The sequence below is a fragment of the Hylobates moloch genome, unplaced genomic scaffold (assembly GCF_009828535.3).
Source record: "Hylobates moloch isolate HMO894 unplaced genomic scaffold, HMol_V3 SCAFFOLD_5, whole genome shotgun sequence".
NCBI classification, from domain to species: domain Eukaryota; kingdom Metazoa; phylum Chordata; class Mammalia; order Primates; family Hylobatidae; genus Hylobates; species Hylobates moloch.
The window spans coordinates 149,429,383-149,443,186 of NW_026652280.1; the positions used below are offsets into that span (position 1 = coordinate 149,429,383).

The 13,804-nt window shown below is 36.1% G+C and overlaps 1 protein-coding gene across 3 annotated transcripts in view; it reads right to left on the reverse strand.

Annotated features, from left to right (window-relative positions):
• Positions 1-5,465: 5,465 nt before the first annotated feature.
• The window catches only part of ST6GALNAC3 (ST6 N-acetylgalactosaminide alpha-2,6-sialyltransferase 3), a 578,393-nt gene continuing 570,054 nt past the window's right edge, over positions 5,466-13,804 (reverse strand). For all 3 annotated transcript variants that reach the window (XM_032155552.2, XM_032155553.2, XM_058439653.1), the window contains exons 4-5: positions 12,806-12,913; positions 5,466-11,743 (exon numbers count right to left, since the gene is read on the reverse strand). In XM_032155552.2, coding sequence (XP_032011443.1) covers positions 11,557-11,743; positions 12,806-12,913 — 295 coding nt within the window. In that variant the 3' untranslated portion in view covers positions 5,466-11,556. The remainder of the gene's footprint in view (positions 11,744-12,805; positions 12,914-13,804) is intronic.

The following is a 13,804-nucleotide window of genomic DNA, read 5'->3' on the forward strand; positions in this document are numbered from 1 at the left end:
ATCATTGTGTCCTTATACTTCTTCTGCTTCTGTATTACATGTAACATTTTCCGTTTGCATCACTTTTGTGGCCATTACCTTGTTCTGAGTCATCTTGTGGTTATTTGGAAGTTTTGTTTTTTTAAAAAAATTCTTTAGTAAACTGCTTAAGTATGAATACTGCATTCTACTCATCTCTGTATTCTCCAAAGCTTTAATGAAGTACCATTAATTTGATTATATTTAATGTATATTTGTTGAGATGATATTTTTGCCTAGCTATCAGTAAAGACCAGGACTAACTCCTTAGATATATACAAATCATATTATCAACCTTTCATTCTAGTGACGTTGCCAGGAACACAATTAAGCTCATGAACTATCCAATTCTCAGTAATGAGAAGACAGGTTTGACAGTGTGGGATGATTAAAATGCTTAATATTCAATTAGCCTTCTTGGATTAAGTCTAGTAAAGGAAAAGTTTGGTAATTTAAAGTTGTATTATGGAGAATATTATTTTACAAAGATCTTAAGAGGGCAATTTGAAAAGGACATTGATTGCTCTAAACTTAAAATATCCAAGGCATCATTTTGAAACTACAAAGACCAGATAAAAGGGTTATAAATATACTGAAAGTGAATGGTACAGACAAGAAAACTGAAAAATGCAACCAAACTCGATATAAAGAATTTATTTAATCTAGCAGAAATAGGAAAAGGTGGACAATATAAATGACTCCTAAATCTACAGTGACATCCATTATCATAAATTACCGACATGAGAAATGCTATAATACTAAATGTAATTTTCTTGAGTCATTACATTTCAAATACATATCACATAGCAAGTATATAAAAATATGGATGTATAAAATGTGAATGAATTTTTCGCACTGAGAAGCAAAGGAACTTACACCTTTTTGTGAGGCATTGTAAGAATGAAATCAGTGATTGGCAGTAGTAGAGCTGGGGACCAGTGCGGGGAGGTTGTCAAGGAGAGAAGGAGTGTATGTGTATACCTACTGTTAATTGAATACACTTCCAGAACTTGGGAGCCAGTTCTGAATGTGAACTAGGTGAAATCTACCATCATCAGAAATAACTTTTTTTAAGAGATGGCTTCTGAATATGTTGCTGCTAAGACAAGGGTAAACATTTTAGTGTGTGTTTTTTTTTTTTCAGAGCTTCAGTGTGAAACCTGGCCTTTGTGCATAAAAGTTGCATCCTATTTCATAGAACGTGTACTTTGAAAGGGACCTAGGTGGTCATTGAGTTCAACTAGCTACATAAACACATGAATTAGTGAAAAGTGGGGTGACCTATCTGCAAATACTTAACACAATTTCATTCATCCTAAAAATCCACACTCTAATTTTAGACTCTTCTAAATGCTCTCATGAGATAAGATCTGAAATCTTATTCATTGGCTCTATGATTCCAATAGAATCATATAGTTTAAAACTAATTTTGCACCTGTATTAATGCCTTTTAAGTATTTGAATTTTGTTCTCTCTAAAACATTCTATTAATCTGGCTAAGTGTTTCCATCTCCTGGTGTGATATAATTTCTAGTTTCCACATGATCCTAGTTGCTCTCAACCTGTTTCCTCTTTTTTGAAAGAATTCTCAATTGTCTGTTTCTTTATATTGTGGTGACTTCTACTGCAATAGAAAAATGGGCAAAGTATAGGAAGAGCTTATTCGTGTAAGAAGACATGTTAGTTTCCTATAAATATGCAAAATTTTAAATTTCCATAGTAATCAATTAAATGCTAATTAAAGGAAGATAACCTTGTTTTATCTTCCTTGTTTTCATACATAAAGTCGGCAAGGTTGAAGAACCCCATCATTTTTGCCAAGGGTTCAGGGAAGCAGGCACCACTGTATGCTGATGCAATAAAAGAAAAAATATTCAGAGAAATGTTCAAAAATTCATTAATAAAACTGTTTAGCATATAAAGAAAAGTGACTGAGGGAAATCGTCAAATAGCTTAGGGCACAATGTAGCTACTGAATATTAGGATAATTTAATGACTGAGAAAATGCTTGTAATTCCTTATTAAGAAGACACAGCAGGCTATAAAACAACATTATATATGTATTTTTATCAATAATATCTATAGAAAAATACTGAATGAACCCTGGGAAGTGCAATAATAGGTATCATACCTTTCTGTTTTTGATGTTTCTGACAATGAGAATATATTATCTGTCCAATCAGACATTGAATAAAAACAAGTTTTGCCAGGCACGGTGGCTCACACCTGTAATCCCAACACTTTGGGAGGGTGAGAAGGGTGGATCACTTGAGGGCAAGAGTTCAAGAGCAGTCTGGCCAACATGGCGAAACCCCATCTCTACAAAAAATACAAAACTTAGCCAGGCATGGTGGGGCACACCTGTAATTCCAGCTAGATGGGAGGCTGAGGCAGGAGAATCGCTTGAACCCAGGAGGCAGAGGTTGCTGTGAGCTGAGATTATGCCACTGCACTCCAGCCTGGGCCACAGAATGAGACTCCATCTCGAAAACAAAAACAAAAACAAAAAACAAGTTTTAAAAACACTTCCAGAAGTTTTCTGATCAGTCCTGAACCTTGCTGTTTTGTTCTTAGACTCTTTGTGTATGTATCAGGGTCATAGTGACCTTTTCATTGCTATGTCTTCTATTACAGTGTCCTATAACCTCCAAATATTTTCCATGACCACTGTTATTAAGTCATGCTCCTGTATTTTCTGAACCTAAAAGCCTTTTTGTTTGGCTTTACATTAGTTCCTATGAAATTTCATTTGGTTTTATTGAATCCATATGTTGTGCTGTTGAAAGTTTTAGTTTTTGTCTGTTGTTCCTTATTGAACAGCCAGGCACAGTTCTGCATATTTCACTGATACGTTTGCCTGATATTGGTGTCCTCATCCAACATGAATGCCCTTTTATCCATCAAAGATTGTGGAGTATTTCCCCCCACTCCATTTTTTATTTTTATTTTTATTTTTTTTTACTAGGAAGGAAACTCATCATAACCAGCATCACCAAAAGATGTGTTGTCCAAACCATTTCAATTTGCAGGAAAACACGACTGACTAAGGAAGACCATTCCAAGTTAAGTCTGATTGTATACGTTCTACTTCTAGAGAAATGTAGACATTTGTAGGAAAATTATTTTGAAAGATTATATCGATATTTAAGCAATTTTTTTTTTTTTTTTTTAGACGGAGTCTTGCTCTGTCGCCCAGGCTGGAGTGCAGTGGCGCAATCTCGGCTCACCGCGCACCCCGGTGCCTGGGTTCACGCCATTCTCCTGCCTCAGCCTCTCCGAGTAGCTGGGACTACAGGTGCCCGCCACCACGCCTGGCTAATTTTTTGTATTTTTAATAGAGACGGGGTTTCACCGTGGTCTCGATCTCCTGACCTCGTGATCCGCCCGCCTCGGCCTCCCAAAGTGCTGGGATTACAAGCGTGAGCCACCGCGCCTGGCCTTTTAAGCAATTTTATAATCATGGAAAATGGCATATTTGAAAAGTGTTATCAAATATAGAGCAAGAACTCTCAACAATGCAGGTGTAAGGTGCTGCTGGTGTGCACTGTATGATCGTATTAGTCAAGGCTTCTGCCCATGGACTTATGGATAGTGAGAGCCACCACTCTGATTAAACTAAACAATTTATTTCTGTAAAGCAACACAGAATATTCTTATCATCATTTACAACTCTTAGAAAGAGATTCAAACCTATGTCATTTACCAACTAGACACTAAAGTTTCTTGTCCTTAAAAGAAATTTCACATTAATCTGAAAGAAGGTAAACATTGGCAGATTCTCTTCTCTAATTCTATTGCTTTTAGAGTCCCAGCTAATCTTTCTCAATGGACAAACTAAGAAAATTTATATGCTAACGTGTGAAGTACTTTCCCCAAGATAGCAAATAGTTTCCTATTAGGTGAAAAAAAACCTCTAGGATGCAAAATTCTATTAGTGTTAAGGGAAAAGGATTCCTAGATAGCTTAAAGAAAATTATGTCAAAGAGTAGAAAGTCTCAGGAAGTAAAGAAGAGTGAGGGAGAGAATGCATAGAAGATCCTCTCTTTATAGAAATATGCCCTGTGATGTTGTGGTGTGTCTGGTCTTTTTAAGGCGTATTAGTACCTTTATTAAGTTCATATGCCAACGTGAAATAAAAAATATGGATGAGAGAAATTCCTAAATTTAAGATTCAAGAAATAGCAATTATATTTTATGCAGTAAAAATATCACTGTACTGCATAGACCTGAATACCAAAGGAGAGCTGGAAAAAAAAAGGCTAATCTCTGTGACATCTTCAAGGGAAATAGGCACAAAAACAAGGGGTTGATCAGAGGTGAGGGTGCATCTATCCTACTTTAACCACAGATCACTAAGACATTAAAAGTCACATTACTTCCATTGTGGGTAGAGTTCAGTCACTTAGAAGTGTTTCTTGCGTGCCAGTTTCTCTCTTGCTTCCTTGGGCAAAAGAAACCATATTCTCTCTTCTTGGTAAATACGGCCTAGAGCAATATGTTGCTCCTTAGTTTATTCTTGTTCTGGTGTGGGTACTGATATCCATATACAAAAATTTTTTTCTGAAGTGTTTCTAGTGCTTGAACAAGGATTATCAAAACAAACAACTCATCCATAGAGTTGCACAAAACTCAGTGTTTTCTTTTTCAGCTATTATGTCATCATGACTAAGAATATCATGGCAGAAAGAGCTACATGTTCATCAAATTCTTTTCCTACACATTTGGACAGCATTGCCCATACCAAGGCACATGAGTGAGGCTGGCCAATAGAATGTGGCTGGGGTGATATACATCACTTCCAGACTTGCCCATAAAACCTTCCAGCACAAGATCCCTTTTGCTCTTTCCTTTTTAGTAGGCCAAATAGAGAGGACTCAAAGGACCTTGAGGAGGGCAAAGCCACATAATGGAAGGTGTCTTTGTATCTGAGTCACCCTTGGAAACAAGCTGGTTGGAGAGGAGCATCTATGTAGAATTTATGTTTGAGAGAGAAACAAATCTTATTCTCTTAAGCTACTGAAATTTGGGGGGTTATTGGTTACATTTATTAGCCTTCCCCAAATAGGTATGGACTCTGGGCCAAACTTCCTTGGTTCCAATCTCATTTCATCAAAAGCTGTGTGACCATGGGCAAGCTATTTAATCTCTCTAGTGCTTCAATTTCCTTATATATGAGATGGTGATAGTAACATTATGTACCTCATAAAGTACTGGGGAAACTGAATGAGATATACAGCCCTTTAATAAGCCTGGCATATAAGTAGAAGTTATTATTTCCAAAGATGACTCTCATTGTGAGATCATTTCCAAATATGGATCTCTTATAGAGTTGGATAGACAACTATAAGCTGATTTGTTAAAAGAAAAATTATCCAAATTTGACATTCAACTGCAAGAGTGTTGAGTTTTGCAGAAAGAAAATAAGAGGAGGGAGGAAAGTAAGGAATAAGGAAGGAAGGGAGGAAAGAAGGAAGACTTCTTTGTTCTATGCAGCTGATGTGCTAACCCAAATTTGTTAATATGTCTGACACAGCAAAAAAAGAAATATATGTCAGCATCAGATAGTTAATATGGACAAAGCAAATTCCAGAGGCAGACCAACATTTTCTCTTGTTATTGTTTATAGGAGTATTCTGGATATGTTTCTGACTTGGATATCAAGTATATTAAAAATCCCATACCCTCTTTTCCCTCTGGCTTTGTTAACATATCCTTACTTGTCCTGTTGTAAAACAAACTGAAATATGCCAATAGCTCTTTGCCATTTTGTAAGCTTTATTCTAAGACACAATGCTTATAAATAAAGCACTATAATGCCATAAAAACTCTCAACAAATGTACAACTGTGCATTTACAGTTTCTCCTAAAAATAGATGAAGATTACGGGTTTTAAAATGAATGAGAAACTACAGAAAAAAAATCATGGGAACTCAGGAAAATGAGTGAAGCAAAAAATGTACCGTATGTAACAGAAATGGGTATTTACTCAGTAACAGTGACAACAAAGCTAAACACAAGGAAATTAGTACTTTGTAGATTAGGTAACAAAAAAGCTACAAAATTGCCTCGTTTTGATCCCTTTGAAGTTTCTTAGAAACAGCTCTCACTTCATAGGCAAATATGTGAACTTGGTAGTTGACTGTTTATTCATCAAGATGTTCTTCACCTTTATGGAAGGAAGTGAGCTTTTGTTTTTCTGAAGTCTTCAAGGCGTGAACAAAAAGAGATGTATCTGTGGAGAAAGAAGAGCTTTTCTACTAAAAAAAAAAGTGCCCATTCTGAAAAGAAACGAAAAAGCAGTTAACTGAAAAAAAAAGAAAAAAACTAAATGAGATTTTCTGCACTGTTACAGTGCCCCAGGACAGTTCTGATTCGATGCCTTAGCAATTTACATGGAATTTTATTCTAGTGTTTTCTCTACAGTTCAGCAAAAACAAGCAACAGAACAACATACTATTTCTGAGCCACAAGAACCATTTTCAGAGGCCAGTGTATGTAGTTTCAAAATTCTTCACTTCATATAAATGGACTGTAGAGAAAAAAAAAAATCCTTTTAAATCTTTAATGCTGACTAAGTCTTGCGGGACATTTGGGGCTTTCATTCACCTTCTAGAAGGGTATCTGGGCTCAAAGGTCACATCTAGCGCAGGGATGGGCATGAACCCAAAGGGTGGTGGTAGTGCTGATGGATAATTTCACCAACTTGGGCAGCAGAGTTGGTTTGAGTATGAGGACACTTTAGCTCTGGGGAAATGTCAACAGCAGGGCCTGCCAGCTTCACCAGGCAACCTCCAACACTCAGCAGCTCTTGGTGTATCAATGGCTTGCTCATCCTCAATCACAAAGAGAAAGTAAGAAACTCAGCTTTATGTTCTTTAAACAAGTTCTAGAATTTTGTGATAACAAAACACAGCCTAGCCTTACCAATAGCAACAAGCAGAGAGAAGAGAGTGTAGACAATCAATGGAATATGTTCCTTCGATTATGAAAATATTTCTCCACTTCAGTGTGGAGATTTGTCTCATTCTGAGCAGAATTAGCACAATTTGGAGCCCTTGGATTCCATGAATAGACTCTTTAGTAAATCAGTTAGGCATTCTTTTTCCGGCTACTCTTCCGTCTAAAAAGTGTAGTGGAAAAAGTTCTGGAGAAGAAAACATGAGACAAGAATTTGAGTCTCAGTACTGCCATTAGTCCAGTTTGTAAGTACAGGCAAGTTACTTCACCTCTGTCTGTTTCCTCAGCCCCAAGGTGTAGGAGTTGAATTGGCTGCTCTTTAAAATCTCTTTCAGCTCTAAAAGCCTAAACTACCTGCAAAGGCTAGCATGGCTCCTTCAGTCCCTAATCTATGCACACTATTAAAACGATGAGGTCTTGTCTTTTAAAAATGATGTTTTAAGAAAAAAGCATTTTTTCTCTCTTGGCCCTCAGACTGTAAATCCTTTGTTGTGCTAAGACATGCAAACAACTGACACTGAATAACATAATTTATTATTTGCATTTGACATGTCACATTAAAGGCTAGATGGGCACACTGTTTTTTTTTTAATCAGTCATCTGATTATATTTTCTTGCTTATTGAAATTAAACCGAGCTCATAATTAACATCCAATTAACACTACCAGGTGAAGTTCTTTAGTGTTGTCTCTTCTCTAAGTAACCGTGATTTTCTTCTGATGGCCTTCTACTTCTTGGAAGGTCAGCAGGTCCCCAATTCAGACTCTTGTTCCTACCTCAGCTGATTCATACCAAATCCTCCAAGAGCAATCTCCTTACATAATTTTCCTTTTTCACAGTGGTCACAGTGCTGTAGCTATATAATAAAAATCATGCAAATCTGGATTTTGCTTATGCTAAAGACTGGCTTATTTGAATAGGAGGACCAATGTTCATTTACTTCAGTGTGAATGAAGCTTGATGCAATGTTTTTCAATGTGACTTTAGCTAAGGCTGCAATCGGCAGAACCTACAATACAGATTGCTATACTTACAAGTCTGATTTGTGACAACTGTGGCATCTGATTGTGTTTTCTAGATTTAGCAGCTTCTCTAGCTTTATTCTTCTGGCCAGCTTTTGAATATGATTTTATGTACTCTTAGCAATCAGTCTATTTAATTTGGATTTTTGCTTTTTTCATCAGGATTCAAAATGTAACCCAACAAATTTCAGATGAAGTCTAAAATAGGGTTTTCTGTGATTCACATACAGCAGTGAAGAATATAGGATTATATATATGCCTTTATATATAGTTATAAGTATATAGATGTATATATATGTGCATTCACACACACACAAATAGACTCTATGTGCATATATACAAACATTCCTCCAAATTCCAATTGCCTTTTCTTTGATAGGTTTGATAGCAATGTAAAATCATATACTCTAAAAGGTTTCTTATTCACATTATCATCATAACAATGTAAATCATGACTACTTCTCACTTGGTTAAATTGGAAAAGATTGAAACACTCATTTTAAAACTCTTTTTAAATTACCTTGCTTTTTCATAGAATTATGCAGAACAGAAAATAATATTTAGTCTATTATTTTTATCTTGAATGTTTTCATGCCAATTTCAGAAAAATTGTGACCTTTTTTATAGTTCATTTTCCTAGAACCATGGATAGTACTGAAATATTTTTATTTTTCACAAATATTAATTAATTTCTGGGATAAATACACATCAGTGATAAGTAAGTTCAGTTAAATTTTTCAATGTTTCAATGTTGGATAGAATATCTTTCATTTGACCAGAGTCTGTGGGAATTGATCAGAAATGTGCATGGCAAAATAGTCTCCTTGAATTGCTCCCTTACCAAGCTCTTCTCTATCAGCAAATCATAGATGAAAAATTTATTCTCAACATGGGAGAAATTAGACTTCGCATTTTCACTAGAATTAGAAAGATGGAACAAAGAAAAACAGGAAATAAAAGCAGAGAAAAATAAGTCGTGAGATTCTATCAATCAAAATGCTGATTATACTGGAAATTATTCAGTTGAGTCTCCAAATTGAGAAAAACTTGTTTTTTTTGTTTGTTTGTTTCCTGTTTGTGGAAAGAAAAAGACAAAGAAGACAACAATAAAAAGTGTAGAGTAGCAGTTTAGTTGCAAAAAGAAAGGAAAGAAAGAGGAGACGAGAGGAGAGGAGAGGAAAGAAAGCCCTTTCCCACCCCCTCCTAAGAAAACACTGGAGTCTACATATTCCACACACACCTTCTGCCATAGAGTGAGGGATACGGTATACTGCAAAAGTGTTCATCAGAGAAAGCTACAACGAGGCAGGGGAGCAAGCAAGTTTTCAAATGTTTCTCATCAGTAGGGGCTAAAACAAATAAGAGTTGGCCCTTCATTTATTAGAAAACTAAATAAATTAGGTTCATGTCCCAAGGCATTCTGATTAATCAAGGATTTCTTTTTATTTTAAAGTGAAACAACACGGGGAAAAACAGTCTGTATGGCAATTTTAACATTTGTCTCTGTTTATTTTTCTTTGAGTGGGCATTTCTATCTATCATTAGCTCAAAAAAACATTCATAGAATTAAAAATTGCATAAGGGAACAACAAAAGAATAACAACGCCTTCCAACGATAGAACTGGGGCTTAGTAATTTTTACGGGTATGAATATTGAGGTATCGAAATGGCAGAAGAGAGTAGGCAAAAGGCCTTTATCCAAGACGGCACATTTTAATGATAGCTCACCATAATACTTAGCACTAGTAAAGACCTACAAGTGCTTCTGAAGTGAAATGTATCATTACTTCCAGTCTCCAAAACATTCTATACGTTGAGCCTGGCTTTTGTCTTTTGAATCATTCTGCAAGGATATTTTTGAATTCTCAGCTACTCTTTCAGCAAATCAACCCTTTACTATTTAATGAGCAACGAGTATATGAAAAATAGAATTGTCTCAACCCTAGGACAGGAAATTATATTTCTCTGCCTTCATTTCCTCCTGTTGTCCCTGCTTTTTCATCTTTTCCCCACCTAAATAGAACCACACGTGTGTATATATATGTATATAGAAAAACTTCTCAAAACTACTTATTTTCACAGGGGTCCTAGTATATGGCCAAGACCATCCTTTGTGATACTTTTTGTGTAATCCTGATATAATGTATTTGGCACAGAGATCAACTGGTTACTAGTTTACATAAATTCTATTCTATAGAAATATTAGTAAGTAGAGCAATCTGGAATATAACAGAACAATGACCAAATTACAGATCATCTGCTAAAGAGAGCAGAATACACAGACAATAGCCCAATGGGGTGTTCAAGGGCATCACATGGTATAACAGATGTTAAAGGACTCTAAATGACAAAGCACTTTGGACATTAAGGTCATTATTATTGTTGTTATTGTGGCATAACAACTGACACACTATGGGAAAAATAAATCCCTAGAAGGCAAAAAGCTCTGATCAGGTTTAATATAAGGAATCATTTCCTCTCCATGTCTAACAAACAGTTGGCACTTGGCAATGAGAATGCAATGTTTGGAGAAACACACCTTGGGCCTATAAAATAGAAATTTGAATATACAAATATATATTATGAAGTATGATAGTATACAAATTGATGTAAAAATATGCTTTGCTGTCTCTATTTCATGATTTTAAAAATCATATGGTTTTGTGTTGTTGGATGTTGAAGCAGAGTTAGCAAACCCTTTGGTTATTTTTAGGAATGTTTTCACAGTATATGTTATTACAGTGTTGAAGTTGGTATCTTACATGTTAAGTAGCCTTCTGAAATATTTTGGACTCAACTAAAAATAACTAAACATTAATATAGATCATTCTAATCACATGTTCAGTTATACTGTTGGTAGTAAGAATGGATGGTAAGAGTGGAAATTCATCAAGATTTGCTACTTGGCCCATTTTGATTTATGTGTTTGAGATAGTCAAGTAATCCTGAAGTGTAGGATGTCCATGAAATCTTCATTGTTAATTAGGCAATGGCCTGAGGCTTTAGCTGTAGGAAATACTGTAGAAAGATGGTATATTAGGAAGAGATATTTTCCCATCCTTAGGCTAACTAGTAAGATACTTGCACCCTGATAGCAGTTCTTGGGTCAGTGTTTGACAATCAATCATTCTTCAAGATGGAGGAGCTGCTGAGATTCAATAAGCCATTGAGTCAATCACCTTGCCCATGAGGCCAAATTCTTTTGGCTTTTGGAAGTTACTCACGGTTGAACAATTCTAGGCAGCTATCTTGAAAGATAATCTTCCCATTTCTTAGGTCACAGTTGTCATGTCACTGGCCTTCATCTCAATTCCAGTTAAATTATAAAGTGCGGTATGTAGTGTTGAACCTCCAGAAAGAACATCATGAGCACAACCATCCTCCATGAAATGCCAAGTTTAAATTACTAGCAGAGTCACCGTCCACATCTGAGAGTGTACAGGAACTTGATAATCGCTGTTGTCTTTAACATCATCATCATCTCCATTAGCATCATCAGCATCACAGTTGCAGTATGGGGATCACGTTAAGTGATGCAGCGAGATCAGAAAAACCATTATCAAGACAATGTCCAGTTTGGATGTGTAAATATTATCCTGTGCTTCTTGGCCCATTTAGCAAACACTTTCTTTTCAGTGATAAACCTATGACCCCCATATGGGGCATGTTCATGAAGAAAATATTCATCACACTCATCCCTTCCTTGTTCATAGTAATGGTAGGGGACTTTTCTATACCCTTCTGTCCTAGAAAAGAAAAAAAAAAGAAAAGGAGAGAAAGACTGAGATGAAGAATGAAGCGCTCATTTACAAGAATCCATTATGTACCCAGTAAATGCATTTAGTCACAAACCCATACATGATTCTTGTCCATGAACTCAGTTAAAAGCTATTATATGTATGAAAGCTTTTAGGAAGATGTACCAAGTTCTTAGTGGTTTAATAGATCAAATAAAATTTATGTATCACACCAATTACATTCAAACACATGGCTATCTTTTGAAAAAGGAAATGGTGTATAATTGAAGAAACTTTAGATAGCCTCTTGCAGAACTTGAAGAAACTGTGATTTTTCACAGTAAGATATTGGTTCATCTGAGCTCCAATATGCTTATAGTTAGGGAAGAAATATTTGTTCATGAAGACTGTGGCTGAGAGCTACCATTTTGACATTATGATTAAAACAGTCTGTGAATTATATTGTGCCAATTGTTGGTAGGGAAATAGATTTCATTATCCTGATGAAGCATGGAGGGTTTGTTTTATTATCTAATTAGAAACTATCCCACCAGCGAGGATATACTGTGGGTAAACACACTCATTTTAAATAAGGATCTGGCAGATTACTCACTTATTAGTGAAGTCTAATTTCCAGGAATTCTTGTTAAGCTGTCAGTTTCTCTGAGGCTTCAGGACATTTTGTCCTTCATGATCAAATCTAACTAACCATTGAGTAGATTGCTATCCATCAAGCCATCAGAGCAGCAGAAATGACAAACTTGCTTTTGCAAATTACACAACCACTAAACTTCTTCTGTATTTTCAAGCCAAAAGTCCCTGCTATGCCACTGATTAAGGGAAAAGTGTTCCTCCTGACATTTGACATTAGACTGGTAAATATTTTTCTTTTTATCACCCCTAGAAGTCACAACTTGATGCACTGACAATAAAATGTCATGTCAGCAAAGAACACTGGGAAATAATTGTTGCTTTACCCGTTTCTCAGATTTATGGTATTAAAATGAATTGTGATATTTTGACAAGATCTCAGAATTGGAGCTGCATAAAAATAATTTCCTGTGATCTTACTTGCAGTAGGTGTCATTTATCATCCCGTAGACGTGAATGCCATAGCAGGCGTCCATGGCCAGAATGAAGGTAAACCACCCTGTGCTGAGATACGAGCCAGACTGGACTCTGAGGGAAATGAAAACAAACAATAACAAACAGAACAAAACACAGAACACACACACAGAACAATAAGGTGTGTGAGAAACGAGCAACATTTCATCAAAAACATAGCACTTGTTATCAGGAAAAAGCATTGAGAAACTTGACAGTATGTCAAAGATGCACGCTTAGTTTGAATTATCTCTGAATAATTTATGGGAATGCTCTTGCTCTTACTACCGTAAACCTCAAAGCTATGTCGTGTGGAAGAAAAGCCATATGGCAAATATCTGAAGTCAAATAATCCTCTCCCTTCAGGTGAAAAATAATTTATTTAATTTTCCATAAGACACAAATTAGTGCTGTCTAGCAGAGGAAAGTTTCTCTTAAAGTTGCTTGGAGCCCGTGATGGGAACTGAATGACAATAGTGCTATCTTGCTTACCTGGACATATTACTACTTTCTTGAAGGCTGCTTGGGTTTCTCAGTGTAACTTACATGCAGTATATGTGAATAACTTGAAATGAAAGCATCTGAGCATCTGAAAAGATTTCCTTAACTGCTTTCCAGGCATTATAAGACAAGACTTTTCCTTTTTAAGACCTATGTTACCAACTTCTTCATTGTATTTCCATTGAACAAGCTACATGGTAATCAATCACTTCTGGAGGCTGGGGATACAACAATGATCAAAACAACCAAAGCTTCTGTCTTTGCGAAGGCCAGTGGATTGGATTCGGAGGTAGCTATGTTAAAAAGGTTGGCCAGGAAAGCCTTCTTTGATCATGGGAACAAAGATCTGAAAAAGACAGAGGGGAGGATCAAGGAGGAAGAAGCCATTTGGATCACATGAGGAAACGGTATTTCAGGAAGAGGGAAGGGCAAGGACAAAATCACAAATACGGAAGTATGGTTGGT